The sequence below is a fragment of the Lathyrus oleraceus genome, chromosome 1 (genome assembly GCF_024323335.1).
Source record: "Lathyrus oleraceus cultivar Zhongwan6 chromosome 1, CAAS_Psat_ZW6_1.0, whole genome shotgun sequence".
In the NCBI taxonomy this organism is placed as follows: Eukaryota; Viridiplantae; Streptophyta; class Magnoliopsida; order Fabales; family Fabaceae; genus Lathyrus; species Lathyrus oleraceus.
This window is the reverse complement of record NC_066579.1, coordinates 155,857,501-155,882,410: the sequence shown is the minus strand read 5'-3', so window position 1 is coordinate 155,882,410 and position 24,910 is coordinate 155,857,501. Positions and strand designations below refer to the sequence as shown.

Sequence of the window (24,910 nt, the reverse complement as noted above, 5' to 3'; positions counted from 1 at the left end):
CCCTGTCATCTTGTAGATGTCAGTATCCTGTCAGCACCCGCGTGTGTTGTTTCTTTGGTGTCGGTAAACACCATCTTTCGGTGCTTTCCCAGTCATGCGTAGTGTCTGGTATTCTTTGGTGTCTGTAAACATCATCTTTCGATGTTCGTAACGTTGTCCCTTCCCTAGTGAGCTACTCCTCTCCGTTGGTGTCGATAAACGTCGAGTTTTTCCCAATTATCCGTTGATGATTTGGTTGTGTTCGCTCTCCCTAGAAGAGTTTCCTCCTCTCCGTTGGTGTCGATAAACGTCGAGTTTTTCCCAATTATCCGTTGATGATTTGGTTGTGTTCGCTCTCCCTAGAAAAGTTTACTCCTCTCCGTTGGTGTCGATAAACGTCGAGTTTTTCATATGCGTCCGATGGCGTATAGTTGATATCTTTCCCCACAGGGTCGTCCCCAGAAGAATCCTCCTCTCCGTTGGTGTCGATAAACGTCGAGTTTTTCCTAGCCGTCCGCTGACGTCTAGTTGCTTATTCCCCGCAAATCATTTGGTAATGCCGGGTGATTCCCCTCAGAGTATTACTCCTCTCCGTTGGTGTCGATAAACGTCGAGTTTTTCCTATTCGTCCTATGGCGTATAGTTGTACCCTTCCCCAAGTGGATCTACCTCCCCGTTGGTTTCGATAAACGTTGTGTTTTTCTCATTCGTCCGCGAACGTCTGATTGTATACCCTATTCCCAGTTCATTCATTAATGTCTGGTTGACTTCCCAACCAGAATTCCCAGTAGACGTCCTATTCGGTTTCCGGTTGTGGTGCCTTTCCCTCGTGAAGTGGCTTTCTCCTTCTCCCTTTCGTCCTATGACGTCTGGCTGAGGTTCCTCCTTCTCCGTTGGTGTCGATAAACGTTGAGTCTCCCTTTCGTCCTATGACGTCTTGGCTGAGTTTTCTCCTCTCCGTTGGTGTCGATAAACGTCGAGCTTCTCCCTTTCGTCCTATGACGTCTGGTCGAGTCTTCCCATTCATCCTATGATGTCTGGTTACCTCTCCGTTGGTCTTGGTAAACGCTGAGTTTTTCCCCATTATGTCCGCTGACGTATGGTTGTATCTCTCTTTCCATTCATTCATTAATGATTGGTTACCTCTCCGTTGGTCTTGGTAAACGTTGAGTTTTTCCTCATTTCGTCCGCTGACGTATGGTTGTATCTCTCTTCCCATTCATCCGATGATGTTTGGTTACCTCTCCGTTGGTTTTGGTAAACGCTGAGTTTTTCCCATTGCGTCCGCTGACGTATGGTTGCATCCTTTCCTGGTTATCCCCAGTAGAGTTGATTTACCTCTCCGTTGGTCTTGGTAAACGTTGAGTGTTTCCTAGTTGTCCGTTGGCATCTAGTTGAGATGATTTCTGTTCCCATTCATCGTGTGTCGATGTCTGGATGTGCTTTACCCTGAAAAGAAAGAAAAAACAACAAAAACAAGAAAGACATTTCCCAGCAGTGTGCAAATTTCTACGGTTCTTCGTATTCAATCCCTGTTTACCCTGAAAGTCTGACAGCCGTTGCTCTCATCCATTCGGGTTCCCAGTTGATTGAATAGGGGCAGCTGTAGCACCTCAAATTTGCACCCTACCATTTTGTACATTCATTTCATATTAGGTCATAGCATTAACAATGTCCACTGCATAACATTGCATTGTCCATTTGCCCAAGTGCAAGCTCAGTTGATGAATCAGGTCAACTGATCAGGAGAATCAGTCAGTCAAACAAGCAAGTGCCATTTTCATTGAGACAAGGCCCTAGGGTTGATTTCTCAAGCTCATATGGTCCAAGGATCATTTTGAAGTGGTTTGGCCAAAGATTGGATGCTCAGGAGTCACCAGTCATTGTTCAGTCAACCAGAAACCTTAGAAAGTCAACTGTGGTCAACTGTGCCTGATTTTATGGATTGGAAGGTGGGAAATGGTTTGAAAGGCCTCATTCATGTCCATATAAGTCTCATTTGGCATATCAAAGACCAAGGTTGAAGGAATTGAAGTCAGGACAAAAACTGCCAAAAATAGCAGGTGACCTGTAACTGAAGTTTCCAAAAATGGAAAGTTTTGACCTCAAAAACAGAAGTCCAAGGAAGCTTCAAATGAAAAATTGTTCAACATGACAGTTGTAGATCTTGCTCTCACCTTTCCAAAAAGTCCAAGAACTTGAAAATCCAATGTACGGTTTGCAAGATATGGCTCAGTGAATTTCAGAAAAGACCCGTAATCAGGAGGCCATAACTACCACATACTTTGTCCAAATTGCAAGTTCTTTATATGCACAAACTCCATTTGACATGTACTTCAAGGGTGCATCATTGGATTTTTCCAAAAATGGCCAATGCAAAAAGTCACTTTTCAACTGGACTGTTAATTGAACCAGGGGCAAAATCGTCCAACTTGTGAAATAATTGGAATTTTTGAGAGGGGATTTTTGCAACACCTCACAAATGGCATTTGAAATTTGTTGGAATATTCACAACATGCCTAGGCCTTGTGGTTTGAGAATTGGGTTTGAAAATGAATTGGAAAAAATGGACACATAAGCCATCACATGGTGAAATTGGAAAATATTGGGAATTTGAAAATAAGGCCTATACCAACAGCTCCCAAATGATATTTGTGGTTTGCTCAAAGTGTTAATTTGCTGTTAAGAAGCTTCTAATGATCAAGAGCCAAAATTCCAAATGCATGACATAAGCTCATTTGCACTAATCACCATTTTTTGCTTAATCATCATTAAGGAATGGTTTAAGTGCTTGGTATATAATATTAATCTCTAACAGAATTTGAAGACTAATCACAACTAATCATTTTTCCTTCACAATCTCAATTTCAATCTAACAGAAAAAGCTCTCAAAAAGCAAATTCTCTCAAAAACCTCACAAATTTTTCTTCACAATTTTTGAGAATTCATCAAGAATTCCTCATTTCTTCTGTAGTTTCTGGTGTAGATTGTTTTTTGCAGGTGGAATCATACTCCTGTTCCATCAATTCGTGGGAAGAGCATCAAGAAATCGCAACCGTGGCGAAACCTGCTTTCTTCCATAACAGTTGATAAAATCGGCGGATTCGAACACTACCGAGCTGCGTTCCGATCATCATTCATCTTCTACAACCGTATTCAACGTCTGTTTCCGCATCTCGAGCTCGAAATCGCAACGGCGCCGGTACTGCACTCAAGAAGGTCAAGTTTCGCTCATCATCATTTGTCAAATTGTGATAGGGATATTGTAGAACACTTATTGTAGATTGCGTATCAATTTATAGATTGTAATTTCATGGAAGATTGCATGAGTTATTGTCAATTTAAGTTTAGATGCGTTGATTTCCTTTGTTCGATTCGCTCTGTGTAGTAATTTATGGACGAAATCGATTACATATTTGACTTCCTGAGATCGTGCCGGTTCGGTCGGTATGTGGTTCATGCATTTTCATTAAGAATCGCTCGAAACCGTTCTTGCCGTTGAAGAACACACCGGCCACGCGCGAAGAAGAAGAAGCTGGCTGGAAATTTCATGCATTTCGATCTGCTTCCATCCGTTTTCAATTCTTTTTAGTGTTTTTGGATTGCCAGAACCAATCAAAGCCTGCCACCACATTAAAACTAAACGGCAACGTTTTGGCTACAGTATTAATAATTACATCTGTGTCATTGTTGTCACAATTAATTAAAATAAATCCAAATAAATCTTAAATAAATATTAAATAATTATTTAAAAACTTCTAAAAATCACAAAATGGCCAACTTTAATCCAAAAAAATTCAAAGATTTTTTGTTAATCATCATTTTTTCTCTACTATTTTATAGATACAAAATTAAAAATGTTGCTTGGAAAAATATAAATTGACCTAGAGATATCTTTAATGTATACCATTTTCATATGCTTTGCCATTTTAATTATAGAGACCACATGCTTAATCCAAACTAAGTGAAATTTGAGATATTGATTCTTGACATCCTCCTGGATTTTTTGACATAGGTTTGGTAATTTTTAGGCCTATGGTTTATTATATATGAATTATTGAATTTGGATGTGTAAATATGTGACATAGTTTGATAGGCTATATTCCCCTAATTGTTTACCATGCTTCCCTCTGGCCAATGGCCTTGAATTTTTGCATGAAGCTTGTTTAACATGTTAACATCCCCTGTGAATTTTTGTGGATTTTTACAATCCATTTTCGATTTGATTCATATTTTTCCTTGCGGCTTATCATTTTTGAACCTAGCTAGTGACACATTCTTATTCATGTTGCCATATTCTCATGCCTTGTCCAATGACCATGAAAATTGATGACATAGTTCCCAACACATTAATGTAGCATTTGGCTTTGGTCCTACTGATTTATAATGCACCATTACTGTTTACCATTAGATTGAAGTGGGTGCATAATTGTAGGCTTCATTTGATGTTGTTTTTGCATGCCTTGTTATGTGTAATTAATTCCTATTGATCTACTAGTCCAAATGACTTGAAAATTAACATGTGGCTTGCTGAATGCCTTCTGGTTAGAATGTAATTTTTGTGGATTTTTTGGTGCCATTTTGGCATTTATTTGGATGTGATCTTGCTGGTTGCTTGTATGTGGTTTAATATTGCACCTTTTGCCTTCCATGTGGCATAGATTGAAATGTGTACATAGTTTGGATATGGGACCAATTGGGATCCCTTTGTTATTGAAATAGCTTGACTTTGATCATGAATTGGTTGCTGTTTTAACATTTTTCCATCTTTTTGACCCTAGGCTAGTCCTAGTGGTCATGTTACTTACATTTGAAGTTGATTGTGCCTTTTCAGGTTAAGGAGTTAATGATTAAGGAATTTGCTCCACATTTTGGATTGTGTTACTTGACACATATGACTAATGTATCTGTTTTGTAGGATGTTGGTCCACATGGACTTGTGCTATGCACATCATTGGGATTGTTAATTGGTCATTATATTGTTGTCTGTTTGTGAAAGTAGATACTGATTCTGTTTGACTTTTGTACAGGTACACTTAGTTGCTCAGTTCTCTTAAGAACTTGCATTGCTTTGCTTATAAGCAATTGGCATTGAGGTATAGAACCTTCTTCTTCATGTAGTCTGGAGACCCGGCTGTTACCGGGCCGGGCAAAACTGTCTGAAGTCCTCCTTAAGAGGCAATGCTTGTGTATGTTTATATTTGTCCTAAGCAGGGAAAGTCCTCATTTGAGGCAATTGGTGGAAGGTAGGGATAAGCAATCTATCCCCCACTATTCCGTGAGTCTTCTCCTTGCTCCCATTACATGGTTGTAGCATTGAGATCCAAGCCCAAGATCTTGTACATCGTACAGTCGAGTCTATGTCCTGAGCGTAGAAGGGTCCCCCCATTCTGGACCCACGCTCCCTTGTCTGATGCTCTCTCTGACTTGAGATAGAAGCAATGAGGCACACCCCTCATCACCTTTCATCTAGCTTCACCTTAGCCTCTCAATGGCAAGGTTAAGAGCTAACTTGACCCCGATACAGAGGCTTGTTTGTTGAGGTTGATATGACCCCTCGACTAAAGCCTAACCCTGATGTTTGAGCCCCTTGTTGGTGTGTTTATTTCATGTTGTATATGTTTGTGTGGTGTGATTGTATCCCCTAGGTTTGCTAGACTCCGCGTAGTCTCGTTCGCATGTCAATTAAGGTAGCACGGTTCCTTCGTATAGGACTTCCTTTCTTGCTTGAGCTTTCCTAAAACACAAACAAACATTATCCCCTCTTAAGGATACGTCAACTCCTTCTGCTACAGGTGAGTAAGTCTCCAAAGGTCGAGCATCAGGTAGATTGCGTAGTGACGTTGTCCACTTAAAAAACACAAACCAACAGGAATAGTTTGGCCGAACTACGGCAACTCTGATTCTCATGTCCAGATGAGATACGTAGGCACGAGACGCGATGTCTTGCCGAGTTTTGACTAACGACTAACACTAATCCTTTTCTCTCGCCCTCGTTGCGATTGAGACCTTCCCATTCTCTTGCCCTAGTTGCAATCGAGACCCTTCTTCTTGTTGCATGCTGTTGTGTGTTTTGGGTTCGGATGCCGACATAATTCCATCAATTGGTTGTCGGGCTCCATGTCTGCCCTTTCGAGTGCGTTTTGGGTTCGGATGCCGACATAATCCCATCAATTGGTTGTCGGGCTCCATGTTTGCCCTTTTGAGTGCGTTTTTGGTTCGGATGCTGATGTAAGTCCAGCGATTGGCATTCAGGCTCCACGTTTGCCTTTGCCTGTGTTTGTTTGTGTGCGTGTTAGCCGAGCTACGAATGCTCTGATTCTCCTTCGTCCAAAGGAGATACGTATGCATAGGATGCGATATCCTAGCGAGCATGTGTCGTTTCCCCAGTCCGAACTACTTAGACTCTGATGTCTATGCTTGATAGACTAAGTAGGCCCAGGATGCGATATCCTGCCGAGTCAGTTTCAGTCTGTTTTCTTGTGTCTCCTTCAGCCAGTGTGTGAGTGTGTGTGAGCAGTGTTTTAGCAACCATTTCCCTTCCTATTGTGCGTGGATCCCGTCGAGTACGACGGATGCGTAGGGGTGCTAATACCTTCCCTTCGCATAACCGACTCCCGATCCCATTCTCTTTGGTCGCGAGACCACGCTTTTTCCAGGTTTACTCTGAGCGTTTCCTTTCCCTCTTTTGGGATAAATAACGCACGGTGGCGGCTCTGTTGTTCTTGTTTTCCCGCCGGTTTTTCGCGTAATGCGACAGTGGGTATCATGTCTTATTTATGTATAAGAATACGAAGATGGGTTGAGAGAATTCTTTAAGTTTGTTGTTGATCATGCATAGAAAAGCAGGTCCGTTGAAACTATTTGCTCTTTTTTTAGAGTGTTGTTATACAAATATTGGTGGATACACTATTCACAAGAAAAAACTAGATCCAACAATAAAAGAAGATATATACATCTAATATTTTCTAAAAGAGATATGCATGAATTTGATCGTTTTAATAAGCTTGTGCATGTAGTTGATAAGGAACTTTTGATTGTCTATAAAAATTTGAGAGGTTGGAAGTAATGTTTATAAAATGTTGCATGCTAGGTATTTTAAGTTCACGTGATTGTAATCTTTCTTTATATTGTAAAACATCAACCTAAAAAATGGATCTTCTAAAGAGAACTTTAACAACTCGTTAACTTTGGTAAGAAATTTTTTAACCGACAATAATATGTTCCCTCTTAAAACGTATGAAGCTCAACTTTTTTTTTTGCAATTCATTGGCATGAATTATAAGAAGATAGTTGTTTGTACTAAAGATTGCATTTTATTTTAAAATGTGTATGCATCATTAAATACGTGTCCTACATATATAAATTGGTATGTGCTATAAGAAAGAAAATAAGAAAAAACTTTATCCAAAGAGTTAGGTTATTTTTTGATAATGTCAAGATTTATGAGCGTGTATCAGAATGCAGAAGGTGAAAACACTTAATGTTAAGGTTACTGATTGATTGCTTAAACAACATACATAATTTTCTAAATAGAATTATAATGATTACCAATATTTATGAAAGAAGGTAATAAGCCATATGTCATGCATTGTCTTATCTTTTTTGGAGGCAAGAGATAACTAAGGTGTCATCTTATTTTTCTTGGTAAGATTTTCTTCACAAAAATATAACATGGACTTTAGAATAAAAGTATGTGATTACTAAGCAATGCATGGATGTTAAAGCCTTTAAGTAATCTTGATTATAACTGGGAAAAGATTTTGGATTAGGAAGAATATTTTTCTAAATAGAATTATAATGATTACCAATATTTATGAAAAAAGGTAATAAGTCATATGCCTTGCATTGTCTTATCTTTTTTGGACGCAAGAGATAACTAAGGTGTCATCTTATTTTTCATGGTAAGGTTTTCTTCACAAAAATATAACATGGACTTTAGAATAAAAGTATGTGATTACTAAACAATGAGTTTGCGACCAGGTTTAATTTGGGGGACGTTTGTGATACACCAAAACAACACATTGTGTTCGCCGCGAGTCGAACCCAGGTCTATTGCTTGGAAGGCAATTATCCTAACCGTTGGACTACAAACGCTTACTCAATTAATTAAAAATATTGACCGATGTATTATTAGTTTGTAAGTGGTAAATAATCTTCTCAATATTACATATGAGCTAAACAATTTACATATATTTTTCTCAAAATAAAGAAAAATCATATCACGTTTGTTTTCAAGAAATCATGTATCCCTCTCTTCAAAAATAAAACAATTAACCTCTATAATTCTTTTTTATATCATTCTTTGTCTCTGTTCCTCACTTTATTTGTTTCTTTGTATTTGTTTTTTGTTGTTGGTGGGTATCATGTCTTATTTATGTATAAGAATACGAAGATGGGTTGAGAGAATTCTTTAAGTTTGTTGTTGATCATGCATAGAAAAGCAGGTCCGTTGAAACTATTTGCTCTTTTTTTAGAGTGTTGTTATACAAATATTGGTGGATACACTATTCACAAGAAAAAACTAGATCCAACAATAAAAGAAGATATATACATCTAATATTTTCTAAAAAAGATATGCATGAATTTTATCGTTTTAATAAGCTTGTGCATGTAGTTGATAAGGAACTTTTGATTGTCTATAAAAATTTGAGAGGTTGGAAGTAATGTTTATAAAATGTTGCATGCTAGGTATTTTAAGTTCACGTGATTGTAATCGTTCTTTATATTGTAAAACATCAACCTAAAAAGTGGATCTTCTAAAGAGAACTTTAACAACTTGTTAACTTTGGTAAGAAATTTTTTAACCGACAATAATATGTTCCCTCGTAAAACGTATGAAGCTCAACTTTTTTTTTTTGCAATTCATTGGCATGAATTATAAGAAGATAGTTGTTTGTACTAAAGATTGCATTTTATTTTAAAATGTGTATGCATCATTAAATACGTGTCCTACATATATAAATTGGTATGTGCTATAAGAAAGAAAATAAGAAAAAACTTTATCCAAAGCGTTAGGTTATTTTTTGATAATGTCAAGATTTATGAGCGTGTATCAAAATGCAGAAGGTGAAAACACTTAATGTTAAGGTTACTGATTGATTGCTTAAACAACATACATAATTTTCTAAATAGAATTATAATGATTACCAATATTTATGAAAGAAGGTAATAAGCCATATGTCATGCATTGTCTTATCTTTTTTGGAGGCAAGAGATAACTAAGGTGTCATCTTATTTTTCTTGGTAAGATTTTCTTCACAAAAATATAACATGGACTTTAGAATAAAAGTATGTGATTACTAAGCAATGCATGGATGTTAAACCCTTTAAGTAATCTTGATTATAACTGGGAAAAGATTTTGGATTAGGAAGAATATTTTTCTAAATAGAATTATAATGATTACCAATATTTATGAAAAAAGGTAATAAGTCATATGCCTTGCATTGTCTTATCTTTTTTGGACGCAAGAGATAACTAAGGTGTCATCTTATTTTTCATGGTAAGGTTTTCTTCACAAAAATATAACATGGACTTTAGAATAAAAGTATGTGATTAATAAACAATGAGTTTGCGACCAGGTTTAATTTGGGGGACGTTTGTGATACACCAAAACAACACATTGTGTTTGCCGCGAGTCGAACCCGGGTCTATTGCTTGGAAGGCAATTATCCTAACCGTTGGACTACAAACGCTTACTCAATTAATTAAAAATATTGACCGATGTATTATTAGTTTGTAAGTGGTAAATAATCTTCTCAATATTACATATGAGCTAAACAATTTACATATATTTTTCTCAAAATAAAGAAAAATCATATCACGTTTGTTTTCAAGAAATCATGTATCCCTCTCTTCAAAAATAAAACAATTAACCTCTATAATTCTTTTTTATATCATTCTTTGTCTCTGTTCCTCACTTTATTTGTTTCTTTGTATTTGTTTTTTGTTGTTGGTGGGTATCATGTCTTATTTATGTATAAGAATACGAAGATGGGTTGAGAGAATTCTTTAAGTTTGTTGTTGATCATGCATAGAAAAGCAGGTCCGTTGAAACTATTTGCTCTTTTTTAGAGTGTTGTTATACAAATATTGGTGGATACACTATTCACAAGAAAAAACTAGATCCAACAATAAAAGAAGATATATACATCTAATATTTTCTAAAAAAGATATGCATGAATTTTATCGTTTTAATAAGCTTGTGCATGTAGTTGATAAGGAACTTTTGATTGTCTATAAAAATTTGAGAGGTTGGAAGTAATGTTTATAAAATGTTGCATGCTAGGTATTTTAAGTTCACGTGATTGTAATCGTTCTTTATATTGTAAAACATCAACCTAAAAAGTGGATCTTCTAAAGAGAACTTTAACAACTTGTTAACTTTGGTAAGAAATTTTTTAACCGACAATAATATGTTCCCTCGTAAAACGTATGAAGCTCAACTTTTTCTTTTGCAATTCATTGGCATGAATTATAAGAAGATAGTTGTCTGTACTAAAGATTGCATTTTATTTTAAAATGTGTATGCATCATTAAATACGTGTCCTACATATATAAATTGGTATGTGCTATAAGAAAGAAAATAAGAAAAAACTTTATCCAAAGAGTTAGGTTATTTTTTGATAATGTCAAAATTTATGAGCGTGTATCAGAATGCAGAAGGTGAAAACACTTAATGTTAAGGTTACTGATTGATTGCTTAAACAACATACATAATTTTCTAAATAGAATTATAATGATTACCAATATTTATGAAAGAAGGTAATAAGTCATATGTCATGCATTGTCTTATCTTTTTTGGAGGCAAGAGATAACTAAAGTGTCATCTTATTTTTCTTGGTAAGATTTTCTTCACAAAAATATAACATGGACTTTAGAATAAAAGTATGTGATTACTAAGCAATGCATGGATGTTAAAGCCTTTAAGTAATCTTGATTATAACTGGGAAAAGATTTTGGATTAGGAAGAATATTTTTCTAAATAGAATTATAATGATTACCAATATTTATGAAAAAAGGTAATAAGTCATATGCCTTGCATTGTCTTATCTTTTTTGGACGCAAGAGATAACTAAGGTGTCATCTTATTTTTCATGGTAAGGTTTTCTTCACAAAAATATAACATGGACTTTAGAATAAAAGTATGTGATTACTAAACAATGAGTTTGCGACCAGGTTTAATTTGGGGGACGTTTGTGATACACCAAAACAACACATTGTGTTTGCCGCGAGTCGAACCCAGGTCTATTGCTTGGAAGGCAATTATCCTAACCGTTGGACTACAAACGCTTACTCGATTAATTAAAAATATTGACCGATGTATTATTAGTTTGTAAGTGGTAAATAATCTTCTCAATATTACATATGAGCTAAACAATTTACATATATTTTTCTCAAAATAAAGAAAAATCATATCACGTTTGTTTTCAAGAAATCATGTATCCCTCTCTTCAAAAATAAAACAATTAACCTCTATAATTCTTTTTTATATCATTCTTTGTCTCTGTTCCTCACTTTATTTGTTTCTTTGTATTTGTTTTTTGTTGTTGGTGGGTATCATGTCTTATTTATGTATAAGAATACGAAGATGGGTTGAGAGAATTCTTTAAGTTTGTTGTTGATCATGCATAGAAAAGCAGGTCCGTTGAAACTATTTGCTCTTTTTTTAGAGTGTTGTTATACAAATATTGGTGGATACACTATTCACAAGAAAAAACTAGATCCAACAATAAAAGAAGATATATACATCTAATATTTTCTAAAAAAGATATGCATGAATTTTATCGTTTTAATAAGCTTGTGCATGTAGTTGATAAGGAACTTTTGATTGTCTATAAAAATTTGAGAGGTTGGAAGTAATGTTTATAAAATGTTGCATGCTAGGTATTTTAAGTTCATGTGATTGTAATCGTTCTTTATATTGTAAAACATCAACCTAAAAAATGGATCTTCTAAAGAGAACTTTAACAACTTGTTAACTTTGGTAAGAAATTTTTTAACCGACAATAATATGTTCCCTCGTAAAACGTATGAAGCTCAACTTTTTCTTTTGCAATTCATTGGCATGAATTATAAGAAGATAGTTGTCTGTACTAAAGATTGCATTTTATTTTAAAATGTGTATGCATCATTAAATACGTGTCCTACATATATAAATTGGTATGTGCTATAAGAAAGAAAATAAGAAAAAACTTTATCCAAAGAGTTAGGTTATTTTTTGATAACGTCAAAATTTATGAGCGTGTATCAGAATGCAGAAGGTGAAAACACTTAATGTTAAGGTTACTGATTGATTGCTTAAACAACATACATAATTTTCTAAATAGAATTATAATGATTACCAATATTTATGAAAGAAGGTAATAAGTCATATGTCATGCATTGTCTTATCTTTTTTGGAGGCAAGAGATAACTAAAGTGTCATCTTATTTTTCTTGGTAAGATTTTCTTCACAAAAATATAACATGGACTTTAGAATAAAAGTATGTGATTACTAAGCAATGCATGGATGTTAAAGCCTTTAAGTAATCTTGATTATAACTGGGAAAAGATTTTGGATTAGGAAGAATATTTTTCTAAATAGAATTATAATGATTACCAATATTTATGAAAAAAGGTAATAAGTCATATGCCTTGCATTGTCTTATCTTTTTTGGACGCAAGAGATAACTAAGGTGTCATCTTATTTTTCATGGTAAGGTTTTCTTCACAAAAATATAACATGGACTTTAGAATAAAAGTATGTGATTACTAAACAATGAGTTTGCGACCAGGTTTAATTTGGGGGACGTTTGTGATACACCAAAACAACACATTGTGTTTGCCGCGAGTCGAACCCAGGTCTATTGCTTGGAAGGCAATTATCCTAACCGTTGGACTACAAACGCTTACTCGATTAATTAAAAATATTGACCGATGTATTATTAGTTTGTAAGTGGTAAATAATCTTCTCAATATTACATATGAGCTAAACAATTTACATATATTTTTCTCAAAATAAAGAAAAATCACATCACGTTTGTTTTCAAGAAATCATGTATCCCTCTCTTCAAAAATAAAACAATTAACCTCTATAATTCTTTTTTATATCATTCTTTGTCTCTGTTCCTCACTTTATTTGTTTCTTTGTATTTGTTTTTTGTTGTTGGTGGGTATCATGTCTTATTTATGTATAAGAATACGAAGATGGGTTGAGAGAATTCTTTAAGTTTGTTGTTGATCATGCATAGAAAAGCAGGTCCGTTGAAACTATTTGCTCTTTTTTTAGAGTGTTGTTATACAAATATTGGTGGATACACTATTCACAAGAAAAAACTAGATCCAACAATAAAAGAAGATATATACATCTAATATTTTCTAAAAAAGATATGCATGAATTTTATCGTTTTAATAAGCTTGTGCATGTAGTTGATAAGGAGCTTTTGATTGTCTATAAAAATTTGAGAGGTTGGAAGTAATGTTTATAAAATGTTGCATGCTAGGTATTTTAAGTTCACGTGATTGTAATCGTTCTTTATATTGTAAAACATCAACCTAAAAAGTGGATCTTCTAAAGAGAACTTTAACAACTTGTTAACTTTGGTAAGAAATTTTTTAACCGACAATAATATGTTCCCTCGTAAAACGTATGAAGCTCAACTTTTTTTTTTGCAATTCATTGGCATGAATTATAAGAAGATAGTTGTTTGTACTAAAGATTGCATTTTATTTTAAAATGTGTATGCATCATTAAATACGTGTCCTACATATATAAATTGGTATGTGCTATAAGAAAGAAAATAAGAAAAAACTTTATCCAAAGAGTTAGGTTATTTTTTGATAATGTCAAGATTTATGAGCGTGTATCAAAATGCAGAAGGTGAAAACACTTAATGTTAAGGTTACTGATTGATTGCTTAAACAACATACATAATTTTCTAAATAGAATTATAATGATTACCAATATTTATGAAAGAAGGTAATAAGCCATATGTCATGCATTGTCTTATCTTTTTTGGAGGCAAGAGATAACTAAGGTGTCATCTTATTTTTCTTGGTAAGATTTTCTTCACAAAAATATAACATGGACTTTAGAATAAAAGTATGTGATTACTAAGCAATGCATGGATGTTAAACCCTTTAAGTAATCTTGATTATAATTGGGAAAAGATTTTGGATTAGGAAGAATATTTTTCTAAATAGAATTATAATGATTACCAATATTTATGAAAAAAGGTAATAAGTCATATGCCTTGCATTGTCTTATCTTTTTTGGACGCAAGAGATAACTAAGGTGTCATCTTATTTTTCATGGTAAGGTTTTCTTCACAAAAATATAACATGGACTTTAGAATAAAAGTATGTGATTAATAAACAATGAGTTTGCGACCAGGTTTAATTTGGGGGACGTTTGTGATACACCAAAACAACACATTGTGTTTGCCGCGAGTCGAACCCGGGTCTATTGCTTGGAAGGCAATTATCCTAACCGTTGGACTACAAACGCTTACTCGATTCATTAAAAATATTGACCGATGTATTATTAGTTTGTAAGTGGTAAATAATCTTCTCAATATTACATATGAGCTAAACAATTTACATATATTTTTCTCAAAATAAAGAAAAATCATATCACGTTTGTTTTCAAGAAATCATGTATCCCTCTCTTCAAAAATAAAACAATTAACCTCTATAATTCTTTTTTATATCATTCTTTGTCTCTGTTCCTCACTTTATTTATTTCTTTGTATTTGTTTTTTGTTGTTGGTGGGTATCATGTCTTATTTATGTATAAGAATACGAAGATGGGTTGATTAATTCTTTAAAGTTTGTTGTTGATCATGCATAGAAAAGCAGGTCCGTTGAAACTATTTTCTCTTTTTTTAGAGTGTTGTTATACAAATATTGGTGGATACACTATTCACAAGAAAAAACTAGATCCAACAATAAAAGAAGATATATACATCTAATATTTTCTAAAAAAGATATGCATGAATTTTATCGTTTTAATAAGCTTGTGCATGTAGTTGATAAGGAACTTTTGATTGTCTATAAAAATTTGAGAGGTTGGAACTAATGTTTATAAAATGTTGCATGCTAGGTATTTTAAGTTCACGTGATTGTAATCGTTCTTTATATTGTAAAACATCAACCTAAAAAATGGATCTTCTAAAGAGAACTTTAACAACTTGTTAACTTTGGTAAGAAATTTTTTAACTGACAATAATATGTTCCCTCGTAAAACGTATGAAGCTCAACTTTTTCTTTTGCAATTCATTGGCATGAATTATAAGAAGATAGTTGTCTGTACTAAAGATTGCATTTTATTTTAAAATGTGTATGCATCATTAAATACGTGTCCTACATATATAAATTGGTATGTGCTATAAGAAAGAAAATAAGAAAAAACTTTATCCAAAGAGTTAGGTTATTTTTTGATAATGTCAAAATTTATGAGCGTGTATCAGAATGCAGAAGGTGAAAACACTTAATGTTAAGGTTACTGTTTGATTGCTTAAACAACATACATAATTTTCTAAATAGAATTATAATGATTACCAATATTTATGAAAGAAGGTAATAAGTCATATGTCATGCATTGTCTTATCTTTTTTGGAGGCAAGAGATAACTAAAGTGTCATCTTATTTTTCTTGGTAAGATTTTCTTCACAAAAATATAACATGGACTTTAGAATAAAAGTATGTGATTACTAAGCAATGCATGGATGTTAAAGCCTTTAAGTAATCTTGATTATAACTGGGAAAAGATTTTGGATTAGGAAGAATATTTTTCTAAATAGAATTATAATGATTACCAATATTTATGAAAAAAGGTAATAAGTCATATGCCTTGCATTGTCTTATCTTTTTTGGACGCAAGAGATAACTAAGGTGTCATCTTATTTTTCATGGTAAGGTTTTCTTCACAAAAATATAACATGGACTTTAGAATAAAAGTATGTGATTGCTAAACAATGAGTTTGCGACCAGGTTTAATTTGGGGGACGTTTGTGATACACCAAAACAACACATTGTGTTTGCCGCGAGTCGAACCCAGGTATATTGCTTGGAAGGCAATTATCCTAACCGTTGGACTACAAACGCTTACTCGATTAATTAAAAATATTGACCGATGTATTATTAGTTTGTAAGTGGTAAATAATCTTCTCAATATTACATATGAGCTAAACAATTTACATATATTTTTCTCAAAATAAAGAAAAATCATATCACGTTTGTTTTCAAGAAATCATGTATCCCTCTCTTCAAAAATAAAACAATTAACCTCTATAATTCTTTTTTATATCATTCTTTGTCTCTGTTCCTCACTTTATTTGTTTCTTTGTATTTGTTTTTTGTTGTTGGTGGGTATCATGTCTTATTTATGTATAAGAATACGAAGATGGGTTGAGAGAATTCTTTAAGTTTGTTGTTGATCATGCATAGAAAAGCAGGTCCGTTGAAACTATTTGCTCTTTTTTTAGAGTGTTGTTATACAAATATTGGTGGATACACTATTCACAAGAAAAAACAAGATCCAACAATAAAAGAAGATATATACATCTAATATTTTCTAAAAAAGATATGCATGAATTTTATCGTTTTAATAAGCTTGTGCATGTAGTTGATAAGGAACTTTTGATTGTCTATAAAAATTTGAGAGGTTGGAAGTAATGTTTATAAAATGTTGCATGCTAGGTATTTTAAGTTCATGTGATTGTAATCGTTCTTTATATTGTAAAACATCAACCTAAAAAATGGATCTTCTAAAGAGAACTTTAACAACTTGTTAACTTTGGTAAGAAATTTTTTAACCGGCAATAATATGTTCCCTCGTAAAACGTATGAAGCTCAACTTTTTTTTTTGCAATTCATTGGCATGAATTATAAGAAGATAGTTATTTGTACTAAAGATTGCATTTTATTTTAAAATGTGTATGCATCATTAAATACGTGTCCTACATATATAAATTGGTATGTGTTATAAGAAAGAAAATAAGAAAAAACTTTATCCAAAGAGTTAGGTTATTTTTTGATAATGTCAAGATTTATGAGCGTGTATCAAAATGCAGAAGGTGAAAACACTTAATGTTAAGGTTACTGATTGATTGCTTAAACAACATACATAATTTTCTAAATAGAATTATAATGATTACCAATATTTATGAAAGAAGGTAATAAGTCATATGTCATGCATTGTCTTATCTTTTTTGGACGCAAGAGATAACTAAGGTGTCATCTTATTTTTCTTGGTAAGATTTTCTTCACAAAAATATAACATGGACTTTAGAATAAAAGTATGTGATTACTAAGCAATGCATGGATGTTAAAGCCTTTAAGTAATCTTGATTATAACTGGGAAAAGATTTTGGATTAGGAAGAATATTTTTCTAAATAGAATTATAATGATTACCAATATTTATGAAAAAAGGTAATAAGTCATATGCCTTGCATTGTCTTATCTTTTTTGGACGCAAGAGATAACTAAGGTGTCATCTTATTTTTCATGGTAAGATTTTCTTCACAAAAATATAACATGGACTTTAGAATAAAAGTATGTGATTACTAAGCAATGAGTTTGCGACCAGGTTTAATTTGGGGGACGTTTGTGATACACCAAAACAACACATTGCGTTTGCCGGGAGTCGAACCCGGGTCTATTGCTTGGAAGGCAATTATCCTAACCGTTGGACTACAAACGCTTACTCGATTCATTAAAAATATTGACCGATGTTTTATTAGTTTGTAAGTGGTAAATAATCTTCTCAATATTACATATGAGCTAAACAATTTACATATATTTTTCTCAAAATAAAGAAAAATCATATCACGTTTGTTTTCAAGAAATCATGTATCCCTCTCTTCAAAAATAAAACAATTAACCTCTATAATTCTTTTTTATATCATTCTTTGTCTCTGTTCCTCACTTTATTTATTTCTTTGTATTTGTTTTTTGTTGTTGGTGGGTATCATGTCTTATTTATGTATAAGAATACGAAGATGGGTTGAGAGAATTCTTTAAGTTTGTTGTTGATCATGCATAGAAAAGCAGGTCCGTTGAAACTATTTGCTCTTTTTTTAGAGTGTTGTTATACAAATATTGGTGGATACACTATTCACAAGAAAAAACTAGATCCAACAATAAAAGAAGATATATACATCTAATATTTTCTAAAAAAGATATGCATGAATTTTATCGTTTTAATAAGCTTGTGCATGTAGTTGATAAGGAACTTTTGATTGTCTATAAAAATTTGAGAGGTTGGAAGTAATGTTTATAAAATGTTGCATGCTAGGTATTTTAAGTTCACGTGATTGTAATCGTTCTTTATATTGTAAAACATCAACCTAAAAAATGGATCTTCTAAAGAGAACTTTAACAACTTGTTAACTTTGGTAAGAAATTTTTTAACCGACAATAATATGTTCCCTCGTAAAACGTATGAAGCTCAACTTTTTTTTTTGCAATTCATTGGCATTAATTATAATAAGATAGTTGTTTGTACTAAAGATTGCATTTTATTTTAAAATGTGTATGCATCATTAAATACGTGTCCTACATATATAAATTGGTATGTGCTATAAGAAAGAAAATAAGAAAAAACTTTATCCAAAGAGTTAGGTTATTTTTTGATAATGTCAAGATTTATGAGCGTGTATCAGAATGCAGAAGGTGAAAACACTTAATGTTAAGGTTACTGATTGATTGCTTAAACAACATACATAATTTTCTAAATAGAATTATAATGATTACCAATATTTATGAAATAAGGTAATAAGTCATATGTCATGCATTGTCTTATCTTTTTTGGAGGCAAGAGATAACTAAAGTGTCATCTTATTTTTCTTGGTAAGATTTTCTTCACAAAAATATAACATGGACTTTAGAATAAAAGTATGTGATTACTAAGCAATGCATGGATGTTAAAGCCTTTAAGTAATCTTGATTATAACTGGGAAAAGATTTTGGATTAGGAAGAATATTTTTCTAAATAGAATTATAATGATTACCAATATTTATGAAAAAAGGTAATAAGTCATATGCCTTGCATTGTCTTACCTTTTTTGGAATAAAAGTATGTGATTACTAAGCAATGAATTTGCGAACAGGTTTAATTTGGGGGACGTTTGTGATACACCAAAACAACACATTGCGTTTGCCGGGAGTCGAACCCGGGTCTATTGCTTGGAAGGCAATTATCCTAACCGTTGGACTACAAACGCTTACTCGATTCATTAAAAATATTGACCGATGTATTATTAGTTTGTAAGTGGTAAATAATCTTCTCAATATTACATATGAGCTAAAGAATTTACATATATTTTTCTCAAAATAAATAAAAATCATATCACGTTTGTTTTCAAGAAATCATGTATCCCTCTCTTCAAAAATAAAACAATTAACCTCTATAATTCTTTTTTATATCATTATTTGTCTTTGTTCCTCACTTTATTTATTTCTTTGTATTTGTTTTTTGTTGTTGGTGGGTATCATGTCTTATTTATGTATAAGAATACGAAGATGGGTTGAGAGAATTCTTTAAGTTTGTTGTTGATCATGCATAGAAAAGCAGGTCCGTTGAAACTATTTTCTCTGTTTTTAGAGTGTTGTTATACAAATATTGGTGGATACACTATTCACAAGAAAAAACTAGATCCAACAATAAAAGAAGATATATACATCTAATATTTTCTAAAAAAGATATGCATGAATTTGATCGTTTTAATAAGCTTGTGCATGTAGTTGATAAGGAACTTTTGATTGTCTATAAAAATTTGAGAGGTTGGAACTAATGTTTATAAAATGTTGCATGCTAGGTATTTTAAGTTCACGTGATTGTAATCGTTCTTTATATTGTAAAACATCAACCTAAAAAATGGATCTTCTAAAGAGAACTTTAACAACTTGTTAACTTTGGTAAGAAATTTTTTAACCGACAATAATATGTTCCCTCGTAAAACGTATGAAGCTCAACTTTTTCTTTTGCAATTCATTGGTATGAATTATAAGAAGATAGTTGTCTGTACTAAAGATTGCATTTTATTTTAAAATGTGTATGCATCATTAAATACGTGTCCTACATATATAAATTGGTATGTGCTATAAGAAAGAAAATAAGAAAAAACTTTATCCAAAGAGTTAGGTTATTTTTTGATAATGTCAAAATTTATGAGCGTGTATCAGAATGCAGAAGGTGAAAACACTTAATGTTAAGGTTACTGATTGATTGCTTAAACAACATACATAATTTTCTAAATAGAATTATAATGATTACCAATATTTATGAAAGAAGGTAATAAGTCATATGTCATGCATTGTCTTATCTTTTTTGGAGGCAAGAGATAACTAAAGTGTCATCTTATTTTTCTTGGTAAGATTTTCTTCACAAAAATATAACATGGACTTTAGAATAAAAGTATGTGATTACTAAGCAATGCATGGATGTTAAATCCTTTAAGTAATCTTGATTATAACTGGGAAAAGATTTTGGATTAGGAAGAATATTTTTCTAAATAGAATTTTAATGATTACCAATCACTACGCCAAAAAAGACCTATGAGAGCGCTTTTTTTGGCCTTTAAAAGCGCTTAAAAGCGCTGCCGTAGGTGGCGCTGCTATAGGTTTTAGCAGCGCTTTTTGTTTACTAAAAAGCGCTGCTAAAGGTTGTCAATAGAGATCGCTTTTTAGTAAAAAGCGCTGCTAAAGGTGGTATATAGACAACCTTTAAGAGCGCTTTTTACTAAAAAGCGCTCTCTATTGACAACCTTTAGCAGCGCTTTTGAGTAAAAAGCGCTCTTAAAGGTTGTCTATATACCACCTATAGCAGCGCTTTTTACTAAAAAGCGCTCTCTATTGACAACCTATAGCAGCGCTTTTTAGTAAAAAGCGCTCTCTATTGACAACCTATAGCAGCGCTTTTTACTAAAAAGCGCTCTCTATTGACAACCTTTAGCAGCGCTTTTTAGTAAAAAGCGCTCTCTATTGACAACCTTTAGCAGCGCTTTTTACTAAAAAGCGCTGTCTTTTCCTCTAGTAAAATAACAAAACGCTGCCTTCAGTTTAAGCCTACCATTTCAACCTGTAATATTTTTTGGGAATAATCCCATAAACCTGTAAATCAAGCCTCTCTAATTCAAGCATTTGGAGTCATAATTCAAGCATTTGTAATTTTTTAAACCAACATAAGAATGAACACATTTGGAGTCATAATTCAAGCAAACCAACACAAGGATAGATAGGCACTGAACACATTTGGAGTCATAATTCAAGCATTTGTAATTTTTTAAAGCAAGCCAACACAAGAATGAACACATTAATCTATCCATGAAATTAAAGATATCACTAAAATTATAAAGAACTATACACAAGTCAAAACTAATATGTTATACGGCCTATTTGGAGTCATAACTAATCTGTTAAAAATATAAAGAACTATACACTTGCCAACCAGAAACCATTCTTCATCAAAGTATTCATGTTATTTTGAAACCATTATATACTAATTAATCTTTTCTCAATAAAATATTGACACAATTCCTCCTTGATTTGTTCCAACTGCAGTCTCGTGTAATGAGCACACTTGTATTCATCAAAGTACTACATAACAAAACATAATATGCATGATTTAGTTAAAAGTAATAAATAATATGAAATATTCGATAAATATTAAAACAAATCCTAAGTTATAAATCCATATCGTGATTGGAATCTCTATTTGATTCATATTAATGATTTCCCTCATAAACCTCATTACAAAGTATCCGCAATCGATACCGTTGCGCTGTAGAGGACACTACATAGAAAAATAAATAAGAATGTATAGTTATCTTTTCTTATCAAGTAGCATCACTATTATAAGCAAAATTGTGAAAATTAAAGTACCTGCACTTTTATCCACGTAATGTTGCTGGATTTAGTACGTGGTACTCGAGCTTGTCTTTGAGATCGGAACACTTTTATTGATCTAACAAAATAAAAACATATATTTAGAACAATCTCACATAAATATACACGAATATTTAGAACAGTCTCACTTACGTATCAACTAATTGCTTCATATCCGGATAATTTGTCCATTCACCATCTATCGAATTCAGAAAATATACCACTTCTTTTAAAGGATCAATAGCAAGCAACAACCAGTGACACCTATAAATTAAAACAAAAGTTTATATGGAAATTTTTTACGTAAAAGAAACAATTAAAGATTAGAATAAACTTAGAATTAAAATCTAACCCTGAATTATACGGCCAAAGATACAAGTTGTTTGTACTGCTGGCCATGAATCTCTTGACTAAGTACTCTCTACATGAATCCGGTTCCCTACAAATTAATGCTTTGTTGACCAGGGAGGAAGACACGAAACGGAATCTGTTTGACAATTGATCATTCCCGCGCATGAAATTGTCATACAAGAACCTTCAATAAAAACATAATAAACATTAGACTATTTTTATTGAAATGTGTAAATAAATTGTTCAAGTAATTAAATAATATATAGATCGGATTACCGGATGTATGTGTGTATAACACCGACGCCTAATTCTTGATGCCGAAAAATATGTTCCAGATCTTCTTTTCTGATTGTTTCAGTGCATGAATAACCAAAGATATCTTCCTCCATATCCAGTAAGCGAATAGCACCAGCTGTTGCCATATCTGATGAGTCAACAAGTGTTTCAAGAGATATCTGGTATCGAGGCACAAAAGCACCTTTTTTTGGCAAAGAAGTCACTGGAAGATCCCTTTTGTTTTTCTGTCGACTACCAATTTTCTGGCTCAGTTGTTGTGACCCTTGAGCAAATACCTATAAATCATATAACATAGGTAAATTATAAAATCATGCATTTTTTGATTCGGATCATATAATTAACACTTTCAATATACCTCTTTTTGTGATGCAACAGACTCGTTGTGCCGCAAAATCCCATTATCCTTAGATGCGGGTTTTGTAGGCGTCTAAAATTACCATGTAAAAAAAATTAACTTAACGGTTCAGAATTGACATTTGAATACTAAAAGATTCATAGTGGTTTTTGAATTCAACATACCTCATCATCAATGAAAATGAGATCCAAGGGCCATGCAACAAATGATCCTATTGCATCTCGCAGCAATGTTGTCTCTGAAACAATGTCAGGTATCGGTAGCAACGCATCCTTATCTAATACAACATCAACCGATACTTTAAGGTGTCCATCCGGGAGCGGTCTATGGTGAAGTAAATCTCCCGAAGTGTTGTGCACTTTTCCCTTGCCAACTAGGCGATAAGTCGGTGACGATAAGTATAGCTGACAAGATGAAATGCCCTAAACCAATAATAAATATGTTACTTTTAATGTGTATATATTTCAATTAACATAAATGTGCTATTTTAATTTCAAAATAACATATATAATTACCTCGGGAAATTTATTTTGACAATTGATACTGGCTTTCTCACTAGTTTCTTTCAACTGTGAACTGCACTTTTCCATACATCTATATCTCTCATTATCCTTTTGCAATTGAAGAACTTGCGCTTGTAATGCCTGCAACGTCTCCATCACTTCTTGATTGCTAGGATTTCTTCTCCTTGGATTCTTATACAAGGAAGTTGGAGTACAACCATGCCCTTTACCCCTCACCCGACCGGGATACTCAGGAACATTTAGTGCTCTACTAAGTACGCTCCTGTTCTCCTGGTCCTCAGCTGTGCTTATCGATTGAGATAGGGTCTCCTGAAATTCATTTACATATCGGAAATTATTAGTGGAGATAAAAAAATTAATTATATATTATTAAACTTTTGATTTAATTAAAGACACAATGTTCTACTTACACATTCATCATAAATATGTTGAACGTCATCCCTAACAGTTCCATCCTTTCCCACACGAGCTTCTTTCCACAAAACATGTGGCGGAAGTGATGTTGCGTCACTTTTCGTCTCGTCTAACTACGCATTGACACAAATAATAAGATAATCAATTATAACACATTGAGACAATTAATAAGATCGTAGCATTTTTGTATACTTACAATTTTTTCCTCTAAGCGTGCATATCCCAAACGCCCTTTTTTGTATGCATACGTGGGATTTGACGCTCTCTCGCGATTTGTGGCACTCACTTTCTTGAAATTTTCGTCTCTTCTTTGGTCTACAAAAGCAACCCATTCTTCTTCTGTAATGAAGATCGCATACTTCACTGGATATTCCGGATCATATTCAACAAATTTTTTTTCTTTGTCCTTAAGATACTTGTTTGTTAAAAACGTTCTCCACCCTCTGTGTCTTTTTCCGGCCAATTGAAGTATATACTTTTTTCGGATAGTTGTATCTTCAATGTTAAAAGACCTCTACGAAAAAATATTGGAATAGAGTGTGTTAGTATAAGTAATTTAAACACATTATCGTCAATATAAAGAAAATATAAACAATCATATATTGTACCAGTATCTCAGTCCAAATCTTATCTTTAGCGCTACCCAACTCTTTATTACTCCATCTTGTAGCAGTGATTGGAATGTGCATACGAACAAGTGTACCAATGTAGCTTGCCAACTTTGCAGCATTAGACCCAATTAGTTGGTTATCAGCATTCCAATTTACATTATATGTTACTGCTTTATCTCTATCACGAATGATACTCTTCATAATAGTGATGCCTCGTGTAATTTCTTTTTCTGAAGTATCATCAGGAGCATTTGCATCTTGTGAGTTTTCTTGATCACTAGCCATTTAACCTGTAATAAAGAAAAAAATATAAAAATGAAATGAAAAATATAAAAATCCATAATCAATAATCCATATATATATTGAATAATATAAAATGACATAGGCTATAATTAAATTTTCTTGAATGACATAGGCTATAATTATACTATTACCTTTTTCAGTAACGTCTCTTTCTTTTCTTGGTAGGAATATGTTCTACTTTTCTTTTAACAACGCGGACGGTTGGAT

At 32.9% G+C, this 24,910-nt stretch overlaps 1 protein-coding gene and 2 non-coding genes across 3 annotated transcripts; all 3 read right to left on the bottom strand.

The window, feature by feature from the left end:
* Window positions 1–3,448: 3,448 nt before the first annotated feature.
* On the bottom strand, window positions 3,449–24,685 carry LOC127096774 (uncharacterized). The gene is made up of 11 exons (XM_051035322.1): window positions 24,398–24,685; window positions 23,986–24,303; window positions 23,786–23,902; window positions 23,367–23,684; window positions 23,016–23,273; window positions 22,852–22,923; window positions 22,476–22,771; window positions 22,201–22,383; window positions 22,002–22,112; window positions 21,846–21,927; window positions 3,449–3,601 (listed from the first exon to the last, which is right to left on the bottom strand). Exons 1-11 carry the CDS (start codon window positions 24,683–24,685, stop codon window positions 3,449–3,451), a joined length of 2,196 nt encoding a protein of 731 aa, XP_050891279.1.
* On the bottom strand, window positions 17,593–17,664 carry TRNAG-UCC (transfer RNA glycine (anticodon UCC)). Its single transcript has one exon. It is a non-coding gene; the product is annotated as a tRNA-Gly (tRNA).
* Window positions 19,115–19,186, bottom strand: TRNAG-UCC (transfer RNA glycine (anticodon UCC)). Its single transcript has one exon. It is a non-coding gene; the product is annotated as a tRNA-Gly (tRNA).
* Window positions 24,686–24,910: the final 225 nt, after the last annotated feature.

Coding starts and splice junctions, on each gene's coding strand:
- LOC127096774 (XM_051035322.1), bottom strand. CDS start 24,685: ATGGCTAGTGATCAAGAAAACTCACAAGATGCAAATGCTCCTGATGAT. Junction 22,384..22,475: donor GTTATACACACATACATCCG/GTAATCCGATCT, acceptor TTTTTATTGAAG/GTTCTTGTATGACAATTTCA. Junction 21,928..22,001: donor ATGAAGCAATTAGTTGATAC/GTAAGTGAGACT, acceptor TTATTTTGTTAG/ATCAATAAAAGTGTTCCGAT.